The sequence below is a fragment of the Acanthopagrus latus genome, chromosome 20 (genome assembly GCF_904848185.1).
Source record: "Acanthopagrus latus isolate v.2019 chromosome 20, fAcaLat1.1, whole genome shotgun sequence".
NCBI lineage: Eukaryota > Metazoa > Chordata > Actinopteri > Spariformes > Sparidae > Acanthopagrus > Acanthopagrus latus.
Genome location: NC_051058.1, coordinates 11641268 through 11663148, shown reverse-complemented (window position 1 = coordinate 11663148; position 21881 = coordinate 11641268). Strand labels below are relative to the sequence as shown.

The window sequence follows — 21881 nt, the reverse complement described above, 5'->3', positions numbered from 1 at the left end:
AGTGTGCCACGTTTATTTACAACCATGAAATAAACACTCAGACGTTCAATGACATGTGAAAGGTTTATTAAAAAGCAGTAGTGCGCCACCAGCGGGAACACAGTGGTAACTACAAAAATATCATAAAACCAAAGCATAGCATTAAAAGACAAACAAAAAGCTTCTGAGATAGAAATTATATACATTAGACATGGCAATGATAAAAAATATATAATAAAAAAAATACAATAAAAGAATCATTTCCCCATGGCACTCAGGATGTTCGCCTGAAAAAGTGAAAAAGAGACAAACATTAGTAAGAGACTGCAGAGCCCAATAAGATAAGGCTTTATTAACAACAACAAGGGGAAGTGAGTACAGATAGATAAATAGGTAACGTAAATAAAGATAAATAGTCGGAGGTATGTTGAACTAAAATAAGAATAGAAGTAAACATCAAAAATATACAAGGACAATTAAAGACAGACAGAATAACTGTACAAAGTGACAGCAGTAGTCTGTTTAGTTTATGTTGACAGCAAACACCACGCTTAATATAAAACCTGACAACTTGTTTATAGTTATATAAAATTACAACAGTCAATATCGTAATATGTCAGGTGTATGAATTGACATAATGTAGTACAGTGCCATATATTGTGCCATTGAAGGTGAAATGAAGTTAGTGATACAGTAGGGTATAGAAGTAACAGAATCAGATATAATATGGTATATTTATATGAAAATTTTGGCAAAATGCATCAAGTGAATTACTTACATACCATTACCGGCCATTAGCTCCACTGTATTAGTATCAACTACAGCCAGTTTTAGAGCTTTATGAGGGGACACTGAGGCTCAATGGAGTTTTAAGCTAAATGCTAAAATGCCAATGTTAAGCAGCTGTAATGTTTAGTGATACATGAACTGTATCACTAAACTGTCAACCTCATCAGGTCACTAGCGGAAACGATATTTCATGGCAATCCATTTAATTTGAGATATTTCAGTTTGGACTCAGTGGTGACCATAAACAAAAATCTGAACAGAAATAGTGTCAGCATTGCCGTCATTTTCATCTATTCTTTTCACTGAAGACTAATCTTACCTTCATGAAGGTGGAAAATCTCTTCTCCGTCATGCCCTCAACTTTTCCCAGATCCTCCAACTGCAAAACAATAAATCACGGCAGAGATAAATAGACAAAAACACTGAGGACAGGGTTTTGTTGTGGGGTGAGCAACACAATCTGAGCTGGACAGTCTTGACACTAACCTTTGTGAAGTGACCGTGGATCTCCCTCCAGCCCAGGATGAGCTTCGCTTTCTTGTCGCCAATCTGCTGCAGACCCTTCAGCTCTTTTAGGGAGCCGGTGTTCAGAACCTGCAAGATTTTCTGTCTGGACTGCTCCAGCATCGAGTTGTCTACTTGGGACTCCCAGCCACTGTCCATGATATTCTCTTTACCGTCTGGAGGCTAGAGTGAAAAGATAAATAGTGTAAAACCTGGATTTAAAACTAGCATTTTACACAAATATAGAAAACTTACAGTACATACAAGTCTATTTTTTTTTTTTTTTTTACTGTTAACGTTTATTTGTCCATAGTGGTCTGGAAAACAGGTTAATTTGACCTAATAAATTGGGGGTGTTGCAGTTTGCCGAGTCAAAAAACAAATTGAAGCTAATGCACCACGTCAGCTTGTTTCTGATGCTTGCAATTCTGCAGATGTGTCAAGCTAAGCGCAGCACAGCCGAGGCTCGGATGCTGACCTCAACCTGGTCTGAAAGCTTCCTCTCCTTTCTCTTGACGCAGACGGACTGTTTCTTGACCACTGCAAGCTGCTGAAGAGGCTGGAGCTGCGACACTGTGTGGGAGGAAACCACAGAGAATTAATGTTAAACCCATTTGATGCAACATATTAGAACACAACCTGCAAAAAACACTAGATTTATATAAACAAATAAATAAATAGTGTATTGAAACAGATCCAAATGTCTTATTTCAGGGCAGTTTAATGATGTTTCAAAGGCAAATGCCGACGCAAGTTATCTGGCTCATTCTCTAAGCTGCTGAGGGGTGTAAAAATAATTCCTCCTCATCGTCATTTGATACATTCTCTGGCTCCTATACTGTAGACTGAGGTCTTGGATCACATTGCAGCTTCTCAATAGCTCCAGTGATTCAACATAACAGAATTAGTGAGAGACATGAACAACAGAATTCTACACAATGCTGAATCAGGCTTGTCCAAGGTCATTATTTTTTTAAATATAGGACTTTAGCATTCAAGAGCATTTTTAAAAAGGTGCAATATATAATGGAGTAAGCATGGTAGCCCAGTCCTTCCCAGTCCAAAGCTCCTTTGTCTGTGGCTCTAGCTGCACGGCTAATTGAGCTAACTAGCTAATGATGCAATGATGGCAGCTACATTTCGCAGCAGCCATTATTCTAGTGATATGCTGTCCCTTAATTATTTTAAGTATGAATTTGACAGGGGTCTTATTCCTACATACTGCAACTGTAACGATTTGATACACCTAGACTTAATATGGTGGTTCTTTGGCAAATTATAACTCTTTAATGCAACTAGTTTGATTATCAATTCTTTGCTTTTCTTTGTCAAAAATGCTTGTTAATGAAGACCGTTGCTGGAGTCACTTTTCTTTTAATTTTTTGATATTTTACGGACTAACTATTCAAGTGATTAGTCGTGAAAATAAGCAGCAGATTTATAGATAATCATTTTTAGTTGCAGTCCTAGTTTATTCCTACAACTTGAATTTAAAATATACAATAGATGAGAAGCATTTGTGTAAATTCTTTCAGTAGCAGTCACATACTGACCTTGGAGGGGTTGGACCACAGCCTGCTGCTTATTGGGTTTTGATGCAGTTAACTGTTTTCTTTGTAGAGGAGCTATGTTGTTCTTAAAGGCAGGCTCTTGTTTGGCACTGGACTTTTCTCCACCCAAGCGACTAAACAGCATGGCCTTGCTCTCAAACTCTTTCTGCTTTTCTTTGAGCTCCTGCAGAAAGTCAAAAAACCAAAACTTTGATCAAATATCCACTATGAAGAGCAGATTGATTAAGTTGGATAAAACTTATGGTATCAGCATCTGGTAAAAATCACAGAAAAGACAAGATTAGAGCAGCTGTAGATATAAAATGATCAAAACCCATATAAGATGCTGTTTAATATGCACCCACATGAATACACTCTAGCTTTGATGTAGGTGTGCATTATCACCTGGATCTCCTTGCGAGACTGAGCCACATCTTTCAGCATGCCAAGTCTATCTTTCTCCTGGCAGCTCATCATCAGCTTCTCCAGAGCTATTAGTCTGTCCATCACCGATGGTTCTGAAGGGCTGAAAGAGACCAATGCATCAAGACAGAGAAAAAGGAGGCAGGAGGTAGAGGGGGTGACAGTGTGGTCAGCAGCTTAGAAGTCAGCAGGCACCGGTTTGTTTATCTCCCAGTAACGTCCCAGAAAGCCCAGAAGTTGCTAGTGGGAGTGTTGCAGGAGAGAATTGATGTCAGCACCAGCTACCAAATTCTGGCCTACTGCTCAGATGCTGTTTGATGGTCCACTTCACACCCATGCACAGACCAGTTCAATGAAAAAAAGATGAGAAACCTTGTGAACAAATGATGGCTCTGACAGGCTTAGAGAGAGCAACAATTTGAGACAGAGAAAACTGAAGTAGATGAGATGGCAGAATGGTCAGTAGCTCATAAGTCAAAAGGTTGTCACAAGTTGTCAAGATTCACAGCCTGGACAGAATTATACAACTCATAACAGATGGCAAGAAACCAGGGCTTGTATCTCTCCCAGCGATCCCAGTGGACACAGCAGCTGTAGCCAATGGGAGTGCTGCAGAGAGAGTTCCTTTCAGCACAAGCTATAAAATCCTGGCCCACACAGCTCTGAGGCTTTGGTTGAGGTTTCTGTTGTGTAGATTAAAATTGATGGGCTGGTCTTATTAGCTAGATAAATATTAAGAATGTGGGTGTGTGTGGTCTTCAACCTGTGAATATGTGAGGAGGGTGAGGAGCCGTCTTGTTCAGTCTTCCTCTCTTCTTTCTGCCTCTTCTTCTGTGGCTGAGTGCCAGAACCCTGCGCCTCATGCTCGTCTCTGCCCCGCTTCACTGAAGATGAAGGCAGAAGGGAAATTAACAACTTAGTATTCCGCACAATGGAGCAACAGTGGGTTTTTTCGGGGGGGGGGGGGGGGAAACGCTAGAGTGTAAAGCAACCCAGACGAAAATGGCACAGCATTAGTCAAACCTGCATTGCAGAGCCTAAATTGAAGCCAAGGGAGGAACAATGTCAGGAATGTATTTAAGACAAGGAAGAAAATGTATCAAAACAACACAGCTTTACATTTTAAAGAGGATGTCAATCATGCTCAGAGACAACTGGCTGATTTTCCTCCTCTGGGATGTGAAATTGGTGCCCTCTATTGGCCTTAGATCAAACTATCAGAGCTGATTCCTCTAAAAACAGTGCATTTCTCACTCACCTGGTAGTGTAGGCACAGCCATAGTTTCTCGAGTGAAGGGCTTGTTCACAATGAGCTTGGATTTGGCAGCAAAGTTGAGTGCGCTAAAGGTATCGAAATAGTATTTGTACTCAGGCGCAATATTGGTGATCATGACAGAGTGTGCTGATCCGCCCAGAGAGTCCTGCAGCAGCCGTGTTAGTTTACTGTCTCTGTACGGCACGCGGACGGCAGTGCCAGAGTTCAGAGAGTCCACAACTTTGCTGAGTGTGAAGAGAGACAGGTTGATGGCACCGCTCTCCTTCAGACGGATGCCCTGGTTGCCAGTGCGCCGGTTGTCCTCAGACCCGGCCAGGTCTACCAAGTAAAGTTTGCCTGTCTGCTGTCTGTGGGGCAAGATGCGCTGAGTCCGAACAACCTAGATCATTTGAGACACAGACGTCAGCAATTAAAGGTTAGATGAGGCAGGAAAGATCTATGATAAAATGTTGGACATTGTGCATTCAGCCATAAAACATAAGGAGTAAGAGTGTAGACATGGATAAAGTCAATAAAAAGGACATCAGACAACAGTGTATTCTCTCCCAGTAAAGTCCCAGAAAGCCCAGAGGTTGCTAGCGGGAGTGTTGCAGGAGAGAGTTGATATCAGCACCAGCTACCAAATTCTGGCCTACCGCTCAGAGACCACAACCTGTTTAAGATGCCGTTTAACAGTTCACTACATAGCCATACCCACATAGACCAGTTCAATGAACATAACTGAGCTACACAGTCAACAAATTCTCTCTCACGAGTTGAGGAGTCTGCATGTCAAACCTTGATGAGGAGGACAGCGTGGCTGCGGCTGGAGCGCTGGTTCAGTTTGGTCGATGCTGTTGTACGATTGAGGCTGGCGGGGACAAAGTGTTTGTCAAAGTCTGAGAAGGAGGAGATGGTCATATGAGTGAGTCCAGGGATGAGGATGTTTTTGTCCCTGTCCTCTCTGATCGGCAAATCCTGGGAGTTTGGCGATAAAAGGTCGAGCACCTGAGAGAAGGAAAGAAGGAGGCAATTGTTTATTGTACGACTTCAAACACATAAACCAAAGATGCTCAAAAACAGCACAGAATATTTCCATCAGGTCACTGGACGAGCAACGATTGAAGCAGCTCAGATGTGGATTGAAAAGGTATTTTAATATATTGGTGGTTTATGCCGGACTATTTATTTCCAGAGACATAAAAACTTACTAACCCTAATGTCACATGGTGTAATGTGGGCTAGTGTTGTGTTTCACTTCGTTACACTATTTCACAACTACCAGGTAACACTATACAGGTCGTTACACACACCTTCTCGTTGTAAATTTCCAAATAAGACATGCCAATGCTGTAGTCCCATCCTTCATCTTCAGCTTTGACCAGATTAAAGACTTCTCTGACAGCTCTGGGGATCACACCTGGCTGCTCTGAACTGCCCATCATGGTATGGGTTTTACCTATGAAAGAGGATGGAGTGAGTTGGGAGGAGAATACATGTAAAAAACAGAAAAAAAAATATACATGTACAAAAAAGTTGTGAACTTAAAGTGAGAGGCCAACATGAGTGTGTAACATCACCTTGATTTAAAATATTTTGGCTGGTGAATTTTTCAGATTATGAAATTGTAATAGTCAACACAACTTTAACATACCAGCTCCCGTTGGTCCATAGGCAAAGACACTGGCATTTTGTCCCTTCAGTATGTGTGGCAGTATAGGCTTCACTGATGAGAGGAAAACCTCTTGCTGGGTTGTTTGCTCACCATGAAAAGCATCAAAGCTGAAACATCACGATTAGAATTCATTAGTGGAAAATAATTAGAGATACAAAGAGTGAAATCAGTCATAAATGATACTAGTTAGATGATGGTGAGAACACTGACTGGTATTTGACTGTCATAAAACGACAACAGACAACAGTTTGTTCTCTCCCAGTAACGTCCCAGAAAGCCCAGAAGTTGCTAGTGGGAGTGTTGCAGGAGAGAGTTGATATTAGCACCAGCTACCAAATTCTGGCCTACTGCTCAGAGACGACAACCTGTTTAAGATGCTGTTTAACAGTTCACTTCACACCCATGCCCACACAGACCAGTTCAATAAACAAAACCGAGCAACTCAGGCAACAAATTGCTGAAAGCTGAAAAAACATCACAATTAGTGGACAATAATAGAGATACTAATAGTGGAATCAGTCATAAATTATACTAGTTAAATCATGGTGAGGACACTGACTGGTATTTGACTGTTTCTGTGGCGTTCCTCCAGTTGACTATCTCCAGGTTCTGTGAGTCCAGGCCTCTCACACATGGTCCCTCGTCTTTCTCATCGGGTTTGCTCATATAGGGTCGCAGACGAACCGCTACCCGAACCCTGGTAGCCTTCTTGTTTCCTCCATCTGACTGTGCCACACGCTGAGCCATGGTTGAGCTGTTAAAAACAAAAGGGCCTGGACAACAACACAGGCCAAGTTAGCCAAGCATAACTAACATAACGACGTATAAAGGGTACTTTAAACTGAAAAGATGGACGCATTGGCTTATATTTCAACTCAACGTGTATTCCCGTCCAACAAAGCACTGTCATATTGAGCAAGTCTCACTTTATTAGCCATGTCCTTAACCGTCTATTATCAAGCTAACATAGCTAACGTTAGCTAACGTAAAGTTTACCCCTGCTTCACGAACCTGCCAAGCTTAGGTCAGTTACTCTTTCATCGGTAGAATTAATAACGTTTCGTTAGCGCTTACCGATATTAGTAGCGCGTTCCTTGAACAAACCCTCGTTACTCTCCAAGTTGAACTTTTAGCAACATTGCGAGCACCGTCTTTTAACAATGGCGATCATCGAGCCCCCCTGAGCAACTAACCGAAGTTTTCAAATGAGGAGCGCAGCAACCGGAAGCGGCCATCAGCCAATCAGAAACGCTGGCGCCTCTTTGACGTCTGGCGTCCTCATTTAAAAGATTTACTCGTTTATATAATATAGTAGAAAACGGTATGCTATATTAACACACACACGTTCGCTTTTTAAAAATGGTTATGGAGCGTTAGGAGTAAAGCAAAAAGTGTTTATTAAAATCTCGCCCAATTTTCATTCAGGCCTGTTCGCGATTGCGCACTGCACAGGACGTCGTGCCAGCAGTAGATCTGCACATCACATACCAGGATGACTGCTGCGTCTCATTGTGCAGTCGGTGCTCCGTCCATGTGATATTCGATCAGCGGGGGCGAGCAGGTCCGACAACACCGAGCAGCTCGTCACGCAGTTCTTCTGGTCCAAAATGGCGCTATGTTTACGTCTCCGCATAATCGTTTATTATCCCTAGCATGTCTAATGGAGCGCTTCGGTTTTATTCACGACGTTTAGCTACAACACCAGAGATTGACGATAAACCGTGCACACGGTGATGACTGTCTAAGGTATGTTATCTTTTTGGTGTGTTTCTGTGTAGAACTATCTCATCGCTGGGCCCGACGTTAGCTAGCTAACTTAGTGAAGTCAAATTAGGACACGTTTTAATTTGTTGCTTCGTTAACTGGAGGCTCATGCAGCAAAGTTAACAGCAACCTCCCGACTGAGCTTCCTGTTAAACCTTTAAGTCATGCTAGTATTCCCGACTCGCCCCTTTTCTCAGACCTCTTACCTCACATGATTGAGAGTTACTTCCACTCATACTAAAAAAAATGAATCTCTTCTGTTCAGCAGATCTGTGGCTATAAAGTGATCCAGCAGCAGCGGGAAGGATGCAGGCTGAGGCCACAGACTCTTCGCTCAGAGAGGGCATAGAGGCTCTGGGTGTGAAGGACACCGAGAGACCTACAGCAGACCAGGAGGAGGCGGGCGACACGGAGCAACAGGACACCGAGATGACTGCTGCCACGGAGGAGGAAGAGGATACTGCGAGCAAGGACGAAAAGGGTAACTCCATAGTTGGGAATAAGTTTAACTTTGAAGGAGAAAGACTTAATTCAGAGTCTAAAAAGTCCCCAATACACACGTACTGATTGGAGTTAATATGTAGGAAGTGTAGTGGGAAAACTTGGGCAAAATATTATTAAGAATCCACAGAATGGGAAGAAATAACAGTTTTGACAGTATGAATAAGTTAGCATGCTAACAAGCTAGCTCCGGTCCGTCCCTGCACAAACTTCCTACCCTAGCAGTGTAAACACCGACCTTAAATTCCCATTCTCACATTTCCATACTGTTTAAAATGCCAGATAAGATTTAATGTGCGTTTCGAATCACATTCTTTTTACTTTTAGCACTTTCGTACTGCAGCTGCTCTTACAAGGTACACACTGTTGCTTGCAGTGTGCATACCATTGGGACATACTAACTTGTCATGACTGTGCACCTTGAACTTTCACCCTCCTGATTCTATATGTGTCGCACAAAAGTTTCGAGTACAAATAACAAAATAGTACTTACTACTAAATATGCTTTCATCTGTCATTGTGGTGTCTGTCATTCTTTCAATAAGGTTATGCTTTACACACTGTGACGTGTGTGACCCACTGCGCAGAGGATTTTGGGTCAGAATAAGCATGCTGAGTTAGTATGATTTTAATATGTCTCGATAGGAAATATGTAAACTGCAGCATGCCAAAAATAACAGGATGCCCTAGTACGTCCGGTCCCATTTTGCAGTATACAAGCCAGCATGCTTTTCTAGCTATTCCATCCCACAATCCTCTGTGGAGGGAAACATACGCCACATACCCAACGATGTGTCACGCTAACCTAAACAAAGCAGAGAGAGCTCAAACATTTGACAACTCACTGATGGAAGAAAACACATTTAAGTGTAAGTTCTATGTTATTTGGACTGCAACATTTTGTGCAGCAGCGTGTACTTTGTAAGGTCAGCTGCAGTACATATTTGATTCGTAACGCACCCAGACACTCCTCTGGTGCTTCAAGCTCCCAATCTGGACCGCTAGATGTGTGGCTAACTAAGCTCATTAGCTAACTGCAGCTGCAGTTAGCTGATACTCTGGTGATATGCTGACCCCCATGTTTTTAGTGCTGCATCAATAGCTTGCCAGGTCTTACATATTGCACCTTTATTACTTAATGTGACCAAAAAAAACAGTAAAAGTAATGAATGGATAAGTACAAAGAGATTGCAAGTAATGGTTGGTAGGTTAAAAACAGGAATGCAGATATTTAATGGGTCGATAAATTATCAGCAAGATATTAGAAATTATATATTACTGGCTAATTATCGTATCTGGGAAATAATAGCTGATAAAAAGAGACAAAATAACTTTTATTGACATAACTGAAGAATCAGCAGGTGGTGTTTCCACCTTTTAAAGTTGTTCATTAACCTGTGTTGACTTTTTAACCTTCACCAGTTGCTTTAAACCTTTTTCCCAGTTTGTACGTTTCACGCAGCACTTGACATCCAAAATATATAGCACTGTAGATTTGAATAAATAGTCACAATGTAATTTATTTGTAATACAACATAGAGTATAATGTAATATGGTTGTGCTATAATTCTGCATGATGCATAAATCAACAGGTTGTACTGTTATTCCTATCGTTGATCACTCAACAGCTTTTACTAAACAGCCTTCCTGCACTATTTTTGCTACCATCTTAGATGGAGACACAGATGCAGCAAATGGAGAGGCAAACAAGGATGAACCTCAGGCAGACACAGGCGTGGACGGAGAAGAGGGAAAGCAGGAAGCGGTGGAGGACGGCGAATGGGAGATCCCATACAGCGATGAGGAAATGGAGGACCCCAAAAACTGGATGCCCCCTCCCGCTGAGATCAAAAGACTCTATGAGATCCTCGCGAAAGGCGAGATGCTGGAATTGGACTTTGTGCCCCTTCCTAGGAGGTCGCTTACGCCTGAACGTAAGCCCTCACCCGAAAGAGACGACGAGGACGATGCAGCAAAGGAAAGGGAGAGGGAGGAGAGAGAGCGCAAGTCAGTACTGCTACTTCTCATCATTTCATCTCTTCGGGATTTTGTAGGTATTGCGGATGACAAACCTCTTTACTTTTTTCCCCCAGGCCACCTTCTCCAACTGAGTTTGACTTTGATGAAGAGCAAATGCAAGCCACTCCCAAAAGCTCCTTCATCAACAGACGCAGAACACCAGGTATGAAAGGAAATGAGAAGGATTTGCTTGGCTCTCCACTGTTTGCTATCATTAAACTCTAAAGGCAAAGTAAAAGCGATCGTTTGGTGATTTTCTTTTTCTTCTCCCCCCAGGATCTTCAGCCCGCGCTTCTGTGAAAAGGGAAGCTCGGCTAGACAAAGTACTGTCAGACATGAAGCGCCACCGCAAAATCGAGGAGCACATCATGCGCACTGGCCGAGATCTCTTCAAGACGGAGAAGAAGCTGGAGGAGGCTCTGTCTCCTAACAGTCAGAAGGAGCGGGAGAAAGAAAGGGAACGTGACAGCAACCCCAACACCATCTTCTCCCCGAGACAGAGGAGATACTGAAGTATTAAGAGACGAGGACTGGCCCTGAGGCAAATTAGGCCAAAATCTTTCTGAGGCTTTCTCAAAACTTGAATTTTTTTTAATGTAACAAGTTTTGTATGTTTTCTATGTGTGTTTTGTATATTGGCAATAAATATTTTAACCCTGGAGAATGTTAACTGTTCTGCAGTCAGTGTGCAGTAAGCGTGGGTCACAAAAATCCCCCGTAATTGTATATGATCATCAGTGAAACTTAAGTTTGTGGAGGACTGGGGGATATAATAATAAGATCGAAATGTATTTATGCTAATGCACTGAATCAAATACATTATATGACATCACATTAAGTCAAAATTGTATGGATTAAAAAAAACATACAATAAAATTTGTATAGTTGTGTTTACAGATCACTGCATATGTGAAAGAAAGTGGTTTAAAGCCTTTTGTAGCTGCATGTAATTTGATCAAGTGCCTCATGAAGCTGCATTGTGGGTAATGTAGGTGCCAGATTTTAATAAGCAGTCCGCTAATCTAACGTTTCACTATGTTAACACTTGGGACTCATAAAGCTGATTTCTTTATTGCACGTAGTCGTCTTCATTTTCAAAAACCTGCAGCTTACATTACCCACAATGCAACGTCAACACTGAGTGACATCACTAGAGGCAGTTCGTCAGCTTCCTCTTGAGCCATGAAAGGGGTTTCTATCACTTTTCTCACATGTGCAGTAGTCCTTCCCCAAGTTCTGTAAACACACTTTAATGTCTCAAATTGGTCGTTACCCCTTTAATTTACACTGAACACTCTGGCCTACCACTCCTGGTGTACCAGTGGCAAAGTACACATTTCAATTTTATGCAACTTTATACTTCAGCTCCACTACATCTCAGACTATTCTTCTTACTCCACTACATTTGTCTCACAACGTTTTATACTTTCCAGAATTTTTGATACCCTTCCTGTCCAATGAAAACCATGTATCTCTGAATGTGATTTTCAATATTTTTCAATGAACTCAAAGTGTTCTTTTACGCAAAATAAAATATTTTAAAAACCCTTGGTTTAGGTGGAAAATGCATCATCACAAAGTTGAAAACAGGTTGACTTTTGTTAGATTTGTTGTTCTAACAGGAGTGTCGCAATATATATATATAGATATATATAGATATATATATATATATATATAGATATATATAGATATATATATATATGCATGCATATCTTAAGGAATATGATGCATTGTTGTAGATTTAATTACCAAACAGTATTTAAAGGGGTTCAAATGAACTTGACCTTAAACATCTACAACAGTAAAATCAATGTACTGATTATACACTTCATCATTTGTCATTTATCCACAATGTGTGGAATTTACTTCATGAAACAACACATAAAAAGCCTCCTCATGCTGTAGAGTATCATCTGTGCTGGGGTCAACAAGTCAACTGTTAAAATATTACATGAATTCATGGATTCTGGTGCCCTCTCCTGGCTTGTTTTTGACCAATGATGAAGTGATGATCAATTTCCCAAACTGGGTTTGTAATTTAAAAAATTTTTCAACACTGGCAGAATAGAAGTTGGGGAAAAAAAAGACTCAAGGCAGGCTCAGGACAGAGAAGTATATTTTAGCTAAGTTTGAGTAACAATACAGCCTTCACATAAGGCTCAGAAGCATATAGTTTAATATGTATGCATAAATATGCATTCAAAAACCACAAACCAAATAAATAAATAAATAAATACTTACAAATAAATAACGAGCATTTTGTGGAATATACAGTACATCAGTTGAAATGGTTTAGTATTGTCAAGAAGCAGTACTTCATGAGTTCATGGAACAGGGGAATGGATGTTCTGTGTTCAACATGCCCACAGTTGTCCAGATGATTTGGCACACGCTGCCCTGTTGGTATGGTTTCTGAGCTGGTTTTTTTTTTTTTTTTTTTTCTTAATTTTTTAAGACCCATTTGCAGGACAGTGAAGCTGCTTTAAAACAGACCTTAAATGATAAAGAGCTAACATTTTGTTCACGGAAGGTTCATGGAACCAGTGGCTCAAATAAACGGCTTAGTGAATAGAAGCAAATCATACAATTTAAATGGTTTAGACAGTTTGTGGTTAAAAAAATAATTAGGAAAATAAGTTGCCATGGACAAATTTGCTGCATGTCAATCACAAGTGTATGCTTCCTTACAAGATTTCACTTTTGTTTCCCTTCAAACTGCAACATAAGAAGTTCTCTAACGAAGCTAAATATACTCAAATCTCATGGATCCCTTAATGAAATATTCCAGCCAATCAGATGGATATTTAGAGATTCACATCAGCACCAAACTATAAAAAAAAAATAAAACACATGTAAAGTGACTGCTACTGTGCATCACTTCCTTGAATGCAAAAAACACTTTGTGATACCAGTAAATGGAATGAGGTCATATCTACACTGAAACGAGAAGCGCTGCCGTCAACGTTTGGGGGGGTGGTTTGTGTACACTAAGCTGGAAAAGTGTGAAATGATTTGTATGTGCTAAGACGCCATTGTTTAAAAATGGGATGCAGAACTGAGACAAAACCCTAAACATAAAAAAAGAAAAGTCAACATTGACCTAATACTGACGTGGAAATAAGGACAATTTTACATCGGCTATGTACACCCGTCACATTTTTCTGTCCGAGGGAGCCTCTTCCTTCTCCTCTGAGGGTTAAAATAAATTAAAAACTTTAAGAAACTGCAAAAAATGGGGGGGAAAGGGATAAGGCAGCAGAATACAGTCATATGAGATTATCTCCCTTCTAAAGGTGAGTCGGTCTGCAGGTTGGTTACATTTTGTTAGAGTGACAGTGACTACATAGAGGATACAGATAATAAACACTAACAAGTCAAAATACTGCTTAGCCGGGATTTTTTTTCTTTTTTGAAGGTCGTCTCCATTACTAAACTGAATCAGGCCTTCCATCTACAGCAAATGTACTAACATACAATATAATACATTCCTATTTTCCTGCTCTTCCTGTACTGTGAGGCAGAGAGGACTGAATTTGATCTACATGAGGGAAGTAGCCATCTATGCTTGCTATACATCCAGGCAAATTCCTCTCAGGTCAGTGCATGTTCCTATCTGTCACAGTGCCCGATGACATCTTTAAATACTGAGTGCACTAACACTCTGTTTCCTACAAACTGAGAAGCTGAAGTGCCTGAAGGCCAGCAACCAAACACCCAGCTGTTAGATTGCTGGACACAAACACTTCAGCACTCTTTGAGGCCGTCGTCTGTAGCTTTCTCTATATTGCTACTTGTTTCAAGTCTCGCTTTTTCCCTCAAAAGCTTTCCTTCCTTTACATACTCATTGGTACATTCGCCTTCCTTTCCCTCCCCACCCTCCCCCTGCCATTCTTCTCAGTGAGTGGCCAGCTCGGGCTCTGTGGGGCGCGCGCTGTAGCCGTTGGAAGGCTGTGGCAGTGCGTTGCCATCCGTCTGCCGCTCCTTGGCTGCCGCCGTGCTCGCATGTGGTCTCTGAGAGCGGGAGGTGCCCATGAATAGCCGCAGGGCTCCCCTGCAGATCAGGGAGAACCAGTAGAGCTGGGGCGCCATGAGCAGAGCGGCGCCAAGGTTACAGTGCCAGGGCACCGACAGGGGGACCATGTGGAAGGGAATGGACGCGTACCTGGATTCAAACACAGGAAGACATCTGTAAACGCGTGATCTACAATCCATTCAATATGACATCATGTGGCTGTGCGAGTTAGCGACCCAAGCTCAGCGAAAACAGCAGAGCATGAGAAAACAGAGATGGAAAGACAGACATACCTTCCATAGACGTAGTAGAGGTAAGGGAAGAGGAGGACTCGACAGATGAAAAAAGTGATCAGCATAAGAGCCCCATTCACTTTGTGCAGGAGAGTGTGTTGCTGTTTGTACTGAGAGCAGAAAAAAACAGAGTCAGAGAGAGAGAGAAAAGCAAGCAGTACAGCTGGTTGAAAGCTGACGGGGTTAATCTCATTTGCCATTGTTATTTTGTTAATACTAACATTGTCCTACTGGTCTAGAGTATCTGATGGGAGAGTATAGGAGGCCATGTAGCTGGTTGGTTTCTACAGGAGGCAGTGACACAGCCCCTTTGTTTTGTCATTTTCTACATTCTCATTTGTTTGCAGCGGGTGACTTTACCTTTATCTTCAACTGTCAAGCTGCTGCGGTGAGATTACACTCTGAACAAGCTTACCACTAGCCCATTCACTACTCACATGACTTACATGTCAGCCTATGAATAAAAACTTAATCGTTTCTCATTATTCATTGTGTTTGTTATACTACACGTAAAAGAGGGCGGCTCTACAAGGCCACAGCACTTGTTTATCTCATGCACTGTTGTCATGGATGGGTGTGGGGGGGTGCTGAGAAGGACAAGCTGATATGGTATCTGCTGAATATCCAGTCTAAATACTAGGGGCTATATTCAGAGGCCAACAGCTGTGGGAGCCCCAGGTGGGGGACAAGCAGAAAGCCATGGAGGGGCAACCTTCACCCGGACACTGAAACACTGTCAACACATTCACACAACCTAAAACAAATGCAGGAGGGGTGGGGGTGGGGGGGTGCAACTCCTACAGTGTTTTCAAGCAAACTGTGTTACCAATAAACGACTGATGTTTCTGACAGTGTGGACCGTGTAAGATACAGTCAACAGAAGCCGACGGGCATGAACAAGCTGCATGCCGGGAGTGACCGGAAATACTTGTGTCCGTTGAACGAAAAGTGAAAGAGAGAAGTGGAGAGTGCAGAGGGACTTCAGTGTGACACGTGCACATGCAACAAACACTCTGAAATCTTGTTTGAGGCCAAACCAAGACTCACCTGGATGAGGATTTTTCCTAAGCAGACAGAGGGAGTGCTGAGCTCAGCCATGAACATTATACCCTGGAAATAATCTCCCTTTCCTTGTCGCCAAAACTGGAGAGAGAAAGAGAAATTGGTTATTTGTCTAAAATGCAATTGCAGCTTTTTTTTTCCCTTTGGGGTTTTTTTGGCAGTTCTTGCAATATATTACCCATCATTATTAAATATCCAGCAGGAGCCAACAAGCAAAACATTTAGAGTTAACTCCTACAGTGTCAGACAAACCTGTGAATGTCCCTGCAAACGTTCTGAATCCATAGTGAACAGTGACCTTTGCAGCGCTTAGCACGTTTCCAAGATGTCCAAGGGATCAAGTAACAACTCCTCTCATTAAGAGGGAAGTATAACATCCAAATGTCTCTGGTTTTACTGGATTGGTTTAATTGGTGTGAGTATAAATTAGGTGAATCACACTTTTAATCCATGTGCTTAAGTGTACACACAGCTATGCACCACCACCGCAGATAAATAACTATACATCTTCGAGCTGCAGCAGTCACAGTATTGATCATTGATCTGTCTTAAAGAGTATTATTTGCCAACTATTTTGATCATCGTCTCAGTCGTTTTCCAAGCAAAAATGTCAAACCAATTTCTGATTCCCACCTCTTAAATGTAAGAATTTGCTGCTTTTCTTTGTTATTTATGAAAGTAAACGAAGGGTCTTTGGGTTTTTGACTGGTGCTCGGACATAAGGAACAATCTGGGAAATTGTAATGTGCATTTTTCTTAATTTTCTTAATACATTTTATAGACTAAAAATCAACTGTGATATTAAGAATTAATTGCAGCCATGGTGAGGTTACTGCACCGCTCAACATACCTTCATCCTACACGCTTAGACATAAAGGCGTCTATTAAGTGTCTCACTTTGGATAAAAATAGAAAAATGGCTGGCATAATTTCCCCATAACCACATTGCTCCTGTGGATAGTTGCACACAGATAATTCAGTGCTATACTTTCACATCTCAGCCCAACAGAAAGAGCAACGTGTGACAGTTACCACAGAGACAGGGAAGCAGACGGTGACCATGACAACGTGGTGCAGCACCATGAGGAACTCGCGACGCAGGTAGCTGGTCAGAGCTGAGCTCATGTGCTGGGGTGCTGCCGTGGCCTCCTCGTGCCCTTTGACCTGCATCTTGTACCAGTAGCACATGAACATTGCGTAGATGTCGTAGACGAAGTAGGGAACGGCGAACATGATGTAAGAGCAGGTCAGCCAATGCCTGTGGAGAGAGAGAGAAACGCGATACACTCAAAAGCTTTGTTACCAGCCAAGAACACAACTTTTCTAACAGTGTGTTTGCCTGTTAGATTGCTAACTAAGACAAGAACATCTGACACATCTATAAAAAGCAGAGTTACTACTCTCAAAAAGGAACAGCTTTTCCCCTCTGCAATCCCAAAAATCTCAATGGAATCCGTCTCACCTGAATTTAAAACCATCTAAAAGGAAGTGGTAAAAATGCTCGGGGCAGTTTTAAAGGACAGGAAAAATATCCTCATCAGTATTTTTGGACTTACTGGTCCTCGATGATGTCCTCGCAGGAAGAAGCAATGATGTAGCCAGCTGAAGAAGCCATGACTGCCTGAACGGACGACACCAACCTGAAAGAGCAGTAAGTAAACAAATGCATTTCTCATTAGCAAATGTGGTAGAAGCTTTTAGAGTGTCTTGTTAACACATGATAAGAGAAGTAGTACCTGTAAGCTTTTATGCAGACACATTACAGCTGAAACTGCAGCCGAAACAACCTGCATTACTACACTCATGCAACAAACTGCATATGAGCTTAAGTCTACGAAAACTACTGAAATACTAGAATACTTGGTGGTAAGCTGTTGTATAGGATCTATTAGCATCAAGTGTCCAGATGACATGTCTGCACCAATGAGGTGCTCACAAGTAAGACCACACAAGAAACAAAGACAAGTTTTCCAGAGCTCTCACCTGGCAGACACAATGACCGCATCTCCTTCGCTCCATCGCAGTGCTGGGATTGACTTCAGGCATTGTTTGGACAGAAGGAAAAGGCCTGGAAAGAACACAGACCCAGCAGCTAGGATGGTCAGCATGGTCCCTGGCGAGCTGTCCGAGAGGTAAAAAGTTCAGTGTGCAATCTGGTCCTTGAGATCCGTGGCGCTCTCTCCCCTCTCTGAAAAAACAGACAAGACACAAAATATCAAATCGGAGAGCAAACAGCTTGTATTGATCTCCACAGCGGCAACTCCCACGAGCGTACGATTGGCTGCACTCACTGAGATAACAGCAGGGCACATTTATCAAAGTCCAACACATGTGGCAAAATAGGATTTCAATGCCACTAAAAGGTCTTGCCAGTTATAAAGCTATAAAGATAAAAAAAAAAGGCGGTAGATGAAGGGGGAATCAAAGACAGTTTTGGCACAGTGTGGGAAAACAGCCTCAGATTACAGAGAAAGGGGGCAGAACATGGGATCAAAAGCAAGAGAGAGTGAAAGAATGCTGAGCACAGAGGGCAGGAGCAGAATATCAGATAAAAGGGCCTTTTAGTGCACCATGCTGCCCCCTCCATCCATCTGATGACGAGCCTTATTATTCACTTTCCCATTTATTCCTAGGGCGACCATGCGGTTTAGCAGTTTGCTTACACTAGACTAGCTGACTCATTAAAAAGTTGGAAGTCCATTAGCAAAATACGCAATGCGCTATTTTAAAATCCCCAACATCGAACATATCGACATAGACATAGGATGCAGGTGCTCATAGCTCCTGGCAACAACGTTAGCTAATGTTAACTGACTGGGGGGAAAAAATGAATAAGCTTTGGCAGGTAGCAAACCACCCAAAAAGCGAATAGGGACCGGTTTATTGTTGACATGTTACGCTAGTCTCGACGCCGATCCGCTAAAAGCGTTAATAACAAAAATAACGTTAGCTTCATCAACTCTGTCTCAACGGGGCAGCGGTTAGACCGAGAGCACACATGTCAAATTAAACGCCAACTTAGCTAAACCTCATACATAATGCTTTTCACAAAATGCACCTGCTAGTCAAGCTAACAGCAGACCCAGATAGCTACAGGTAACACAACACTGACGAGCTTTGCTTCTTGGTTGTCAACTTGTTAGCATGAAAAACTAGGTCAGCCAGCATCCAAGTATGTAACCAGGTTTAGCGAGCAGAGACGATGCTGCTAGCACTAAATGTCATCCCCTCGCCTTGGTAGGCATGACCAACTGTCTGCGCCGTTGTAGCGCCTGCTAACAATGACGCTAAGACCGTTAGCTAAGCTAGCTGTAGCTAACAGTTGACACCGCTGGCTTAGTTAGCAACCATTTCGTTCAGAGCCATTTCAAATAGCGGTAGTCAACAACAGGGTGACACTCAGTAAACGACAATCAACATCTGCATGTGCCACTACCCACGTTGTTCACTCATTCATGGCAATGTTATGTTGGAGCTAGACTATTTTGTTAGCTTGTTATTTGTTTGTAGCAGTTAGCAGTTAGCAAGCGAGCTACCCGACACCCGTGGATGCTAGCTGGCTAACAGATTTGGAGTTTGCACATGTTTAGAATAAATGGAAAATGTTAGGCGTCATTTACACAGAAACTCTACAGAGTCCGGTCAGCGGCCAGTCGAAACTCGTGTCCTGCAGAAAGCGTCTAAGGTTGGAGATGTCCCAGGGGTCTCCGCCTCGATGATCCGCATGTTTATGTGGCCACTTCAATGTCTGAAGGGTAGCGGCACCGAGCTAACGCTAGCTTGCAGCAAGTTAGATCGACATCTATGTTGAGCGGCAGCTCACTGAGAGCATCGGCGACTAGCCCGCGATCTAGCCAGTTTTAAGCAACCAGCGACGACAAAACAAAAGAAAAACAAAAAAAGAAAACCAAGGACACGGCTTGATCCAGGTACGGTGGTAACGTTAGCGAGTCCAGCCACTATGTCATCTCATCTGTCTCGCAGCAGCAGACCGGAGATGCCGCCGCCTCAGCCTCGCAGATGCAGCGTTGACTCAACACTGTCGGACTGCTGCGCCAGCTAGTTCCTACAGGTCCAGGCGGCGGCTCATGACATGACGAGAACAATTTGCACCAGTCAGTGCACCGCGTTTCATAAACTGGGGTTTTATTTGCAGGGAGACGTTGAATGGAATCTGGTTGCATTCATAATTTTGCAACATCCAGTATGTCCACATCAAACATCAAACATATTAATAAAGCATCTTATCATGTATGTGATTTATTCAGACAACCGATGGGGGGAAAAAAATCTGTTCAAGGCAGCCAGATCAAAACACGTGTGTCTGTGCAGTAGTTTAGATTATCTTAAGCAGGTTATGCATTTGAGTGGATCAGAAAAATGAGGTGATTGATTATCAATTATCAGCTGCTCCTTATCAGAGGAGCCTGTGAAGGTTTGTCAGGGTTCAGAGTCCTGACATTTTTGCAGCCTTTGCATTAACTGTGACATGTTTGGAGGCTTGCAGATTACACGCTTATCAATGCAAACACTGTTCCCCGGGCCAGCTCTGCCCTGAGAGTGTAGGGGGCATGTTTGAACTGTGACTGAGGCTTGCAATGATTCCTACAACTGGGGGGAAAAAAGGGTAAAAGAAGTAAGCAGAGGGAGAGAAGTTAGAAATGTGCTTGAAATGAACCATAGGTCCAGCGAATATACTGTGCCTGTATTCAAGAATTCACTCAAAACTTGCACAGCAGACTCAGAAAGACTTGAATCAGCCCAACAGACAGACTGGCACACATAAAGTACATGAGAGGTGATGAAAAGATGCAAAAATAAAAACAAGAATCACCAGTTAAGTTAATTTCGGTGAACTTAACCGAAATGAACTCGTTGGCCTGTTTACGACAGGTCAGCAGTCTTGACTGAAGACTTTAGAGATCCCACAGAACATTGAACATCCAACACTGTCGTCCGAAAGCTCAGTCAGTCAGTAAGGTGCAGCAGAGGCCTCGCGCCAGGATTCAGTACGACGAATTGAGAACAATGTTCCAGTTTCAGTCAGCAGACATTCAGCTCCTGAGTTGGAAATAGGAGCAGTCTTGTCTCGGGTGTAAAATCGAAATGAAACACAGAGTCGCCATGAATGAGCAATGCAACCTCTGGTACGACTTCACATAGGATTCGTCTCTAAAATGCCAAGTAGATGTTGAAAAGGAATCCAAACAGCAAAGTGTTGGGATTTACTTTTTAGTGAACCGACTTTACTTAAGTTGGGGATCGTGGTGTGAGCAGCCTGTATGGAACGTGTCTTAACGATCAAACGATTTGAACAAGCTCGATTAAAGTTCTGCATCGTAAAACGAAAAGTGATCTTTGCACGCTTGCATTCAATAAGTCAGTCAAAAACATCAGATTGTGCACAGTGACCGGCTGAAACTGTTGATAAGATTTACAATCTGTGTTGACAGGGTGCAGGGCTGGATCTCACTGTATCTAGAAAGACTCTGATGACAAACCATTATGGCGACCACTGATTTTAAGATTGCTGGGCAACCTTTAGATATCTTCTCTTGTAGCTTTGCTGGAATTATGTTGATGTGAGGCCGTATTGCATGCACGGGAAAGTCTTCCACTGTCCACATGGACTTGTTTTTTTATGTTTTGTCTGCTGGGTGGTGCACTAACTTGTCCATGTGTGCACTGGACTACCTGTTTGATGATACAGCTCACAGGGATCTGTTCCTCTTCCAGACAGGCCGAGCAACTTATCAAATGCACCCTTAGTGACTCTCCTTATGTTTTCATGGTGAGTAAAAGGGAATTCAAAATAACATTAAGCCCATGAGTCATGCATTACTGAAGCGTGTGTGTTGTACTCTTATTGTAAAGTGTTACCGATGATGGCAAACAGGACGGAAATGTGGGTGCAACATTTTCATCAACAGAATCACAGCACATCACAGGTGACGGATTAGAGGAACACTTCATGTTTGGTTTTACTTTAATTTCATTTAGCTGAAATGTGACTACATTATCCAGGCTCTGGGGATCTTGTTTTGGAGGTTTAAAG

General features: G+C 42.3%; 3 protein-coding genes across 6 annotated transcripts; 1 reads left to right on the top strand and 2 right to left on the bottom strand.

Annotated features, from left to right (window-relative positions):
* Positions 1-49: 49 nt before the first annotated feature.
* kif22 (kinesin family member 22) lies at positions 50-8275 on the bottom strand. 2 transcript variants are annotated; one of them, XM_037081330.1, is made up of 13 exons: positions 8146-8275; positions 6735-6948; positions 6155-6282; positions 5814-5959; positions 5299-5508; positions 4504-4900; positions 4009-4129; positions 3228-3348; positions 2826-3006; positions 1751-1845; positions 1255-1455; positions 1088-1147; positions 50-266 (listed from the first exon to the last, which is right to left on the bottom strand). In XM_037081330.1, exons 2-13 carry the CDS (start codon positions 6920-6922, stop codon positions 237-239), a joined length of 1878 nt encoding a protein of 625 aa, XP_036937225.1. In that variant the 5' UTR covers positions 6923-6948; positions 8146-8275; the 3' UTR covers positions 50-236. The 2 variants fall into 2 exon arrangements, with proteins under 2 accessions (XP_036937225.1, XP_036937224.1); XM_037081329.1 differs by lacking the exon at positions 8146-8275 and adding an exon at positions 7250-7406.
* Positions 7548-11357, top strand: pagr1 (PAXIP1 associated glutamate-rich protein 1). Of its 2 annotated transcripts, none has more exons than XM_037081331.1 (5): positions 7548-7921; positions 8208-8420; positions 10114-10447; positions 10534-10622; positions 10736-11357. In XM_037081331.1, the coding sequence occupies exons 2-5, from the start codon at positions 8246-8248 to the stop codon at positions 10969-10971; spliced, it is 834 nt and encodes a 277-aa protein (XP_036937226.1). In that variant the 5' UTR covers positions 7548-7921; positions 8208-8245; the 3' UTR covers positions 10972-11357. The 2 variants fall into 2 exon arrangements, with proteins under 2 accessions (XP_036937226.1, XP_036937227.1); XM_037081332.1 differs by having other exon boundaries at positions 8205-8420.
* A 1201-nt stretch (positions 11358-12558) lies between these two features.
* tlcd3bb (TLC domain containing 3Bb) lies at positions 12559-19953 on the bottom strand. 2 transcript variants are annotated; one of them, XM_037081811.1, is made up of 7 exons: positions 19447-19953; positions 17810-18014; positions 17383-17466; positions 16859-17084; positions 15812-15907; positions 14765-14874; positions 12559-14621 (listed from the first exon to the last, which is right to left on the bottom strand). In XM_037081811.1, the coding sequence occupies exons 2-7, from the start codon at positions 17932-17934 to the stop codon at positions 14354-14356; spliced, it is 909 nt and encodes a 302-aa protein (XP_036937706.1). In that variant the 5' UTR covers positions 17935-18014; positions 19447-19953; the 3' UTR covers positions 12559-14353. The 2 variants fall into 2 exon arrangements, with proteins under 2 accessions (XP_036937706.1, XP_036937707.1); XM_037081812.1 differs by lacking the exon at positions 19447-19953 and adding an exon at positions 18885-19420.
* Between the last annotated feature and the right edge of the window lie 1928 nt (positions 19954-21881).

Bases quoted from the DNA above. Each gene is read 5' to 3' on its own strand.
- tlcd3bb (XM_037081811.1), bottom strand. From the start codon at position 17,934: ATGCTGACCATCCTAGCTGCTGGGTCTGTGTTCTTTCCAGGCCTTTTC. The intron at 17,467-17,809 runs GTGAGAGCTCTG...CTGCTCTTTCAG, and splicing joins GCGGTCATTGTGTCTGCCAG to GTTGGTGTCGTCCGTTCAGG. The intron at 14,875-15,811 runs GTGAGTCTTGGT...TTCTGCTCTCAG, and splicing joins TAGGAAAAATCCTCATCCAG to TACAAACAGCAACACACTCT.
- pagr1 (XM_037081331.1), top strand. From the start codon at position 8,246: ATGCAGGCTGAGGCCACAGACTCTTCGCTCAGAGAGGGCATAGAGGCT. The intron at 10,448-10,533 runs GTCAGTACTGCT...TTTTTCCCCCAG, and splicing joins AGGGAGGAGAGAGAGCGCAA to GCCACCTTCTCCAACTGAGT. The intron at 10,623-10,735 runs GTATGAAAGGAA...TTCTCCCCCCAG, and splicing joins CAACAGACGCAGAACACCAG to GATCTTCAGCCCGCGCTTCT.
- kif22 (XM_037081330.1), bottom strand. From the start codon at position 6,922: ATGGCTCAGCGTGTGGCACAGTCAGATGGAGGAAACAAGAAGGCTACC. The intron at 4,901-5,298 runs GTTTGACATGCA...CAAATGATCTAG, and splicing joins ACGCTGTCCTCCTCATCAAG to GTTGTTCGGACTCAGCGCAT. The intron at 1,148-1,254 runs GTTAGTGTCAAG...ATTGTTTTGCAG, and splicing joins TCCACGGTCACTTCACAAAG to TTGGAGGATCTGGGAAAAGT.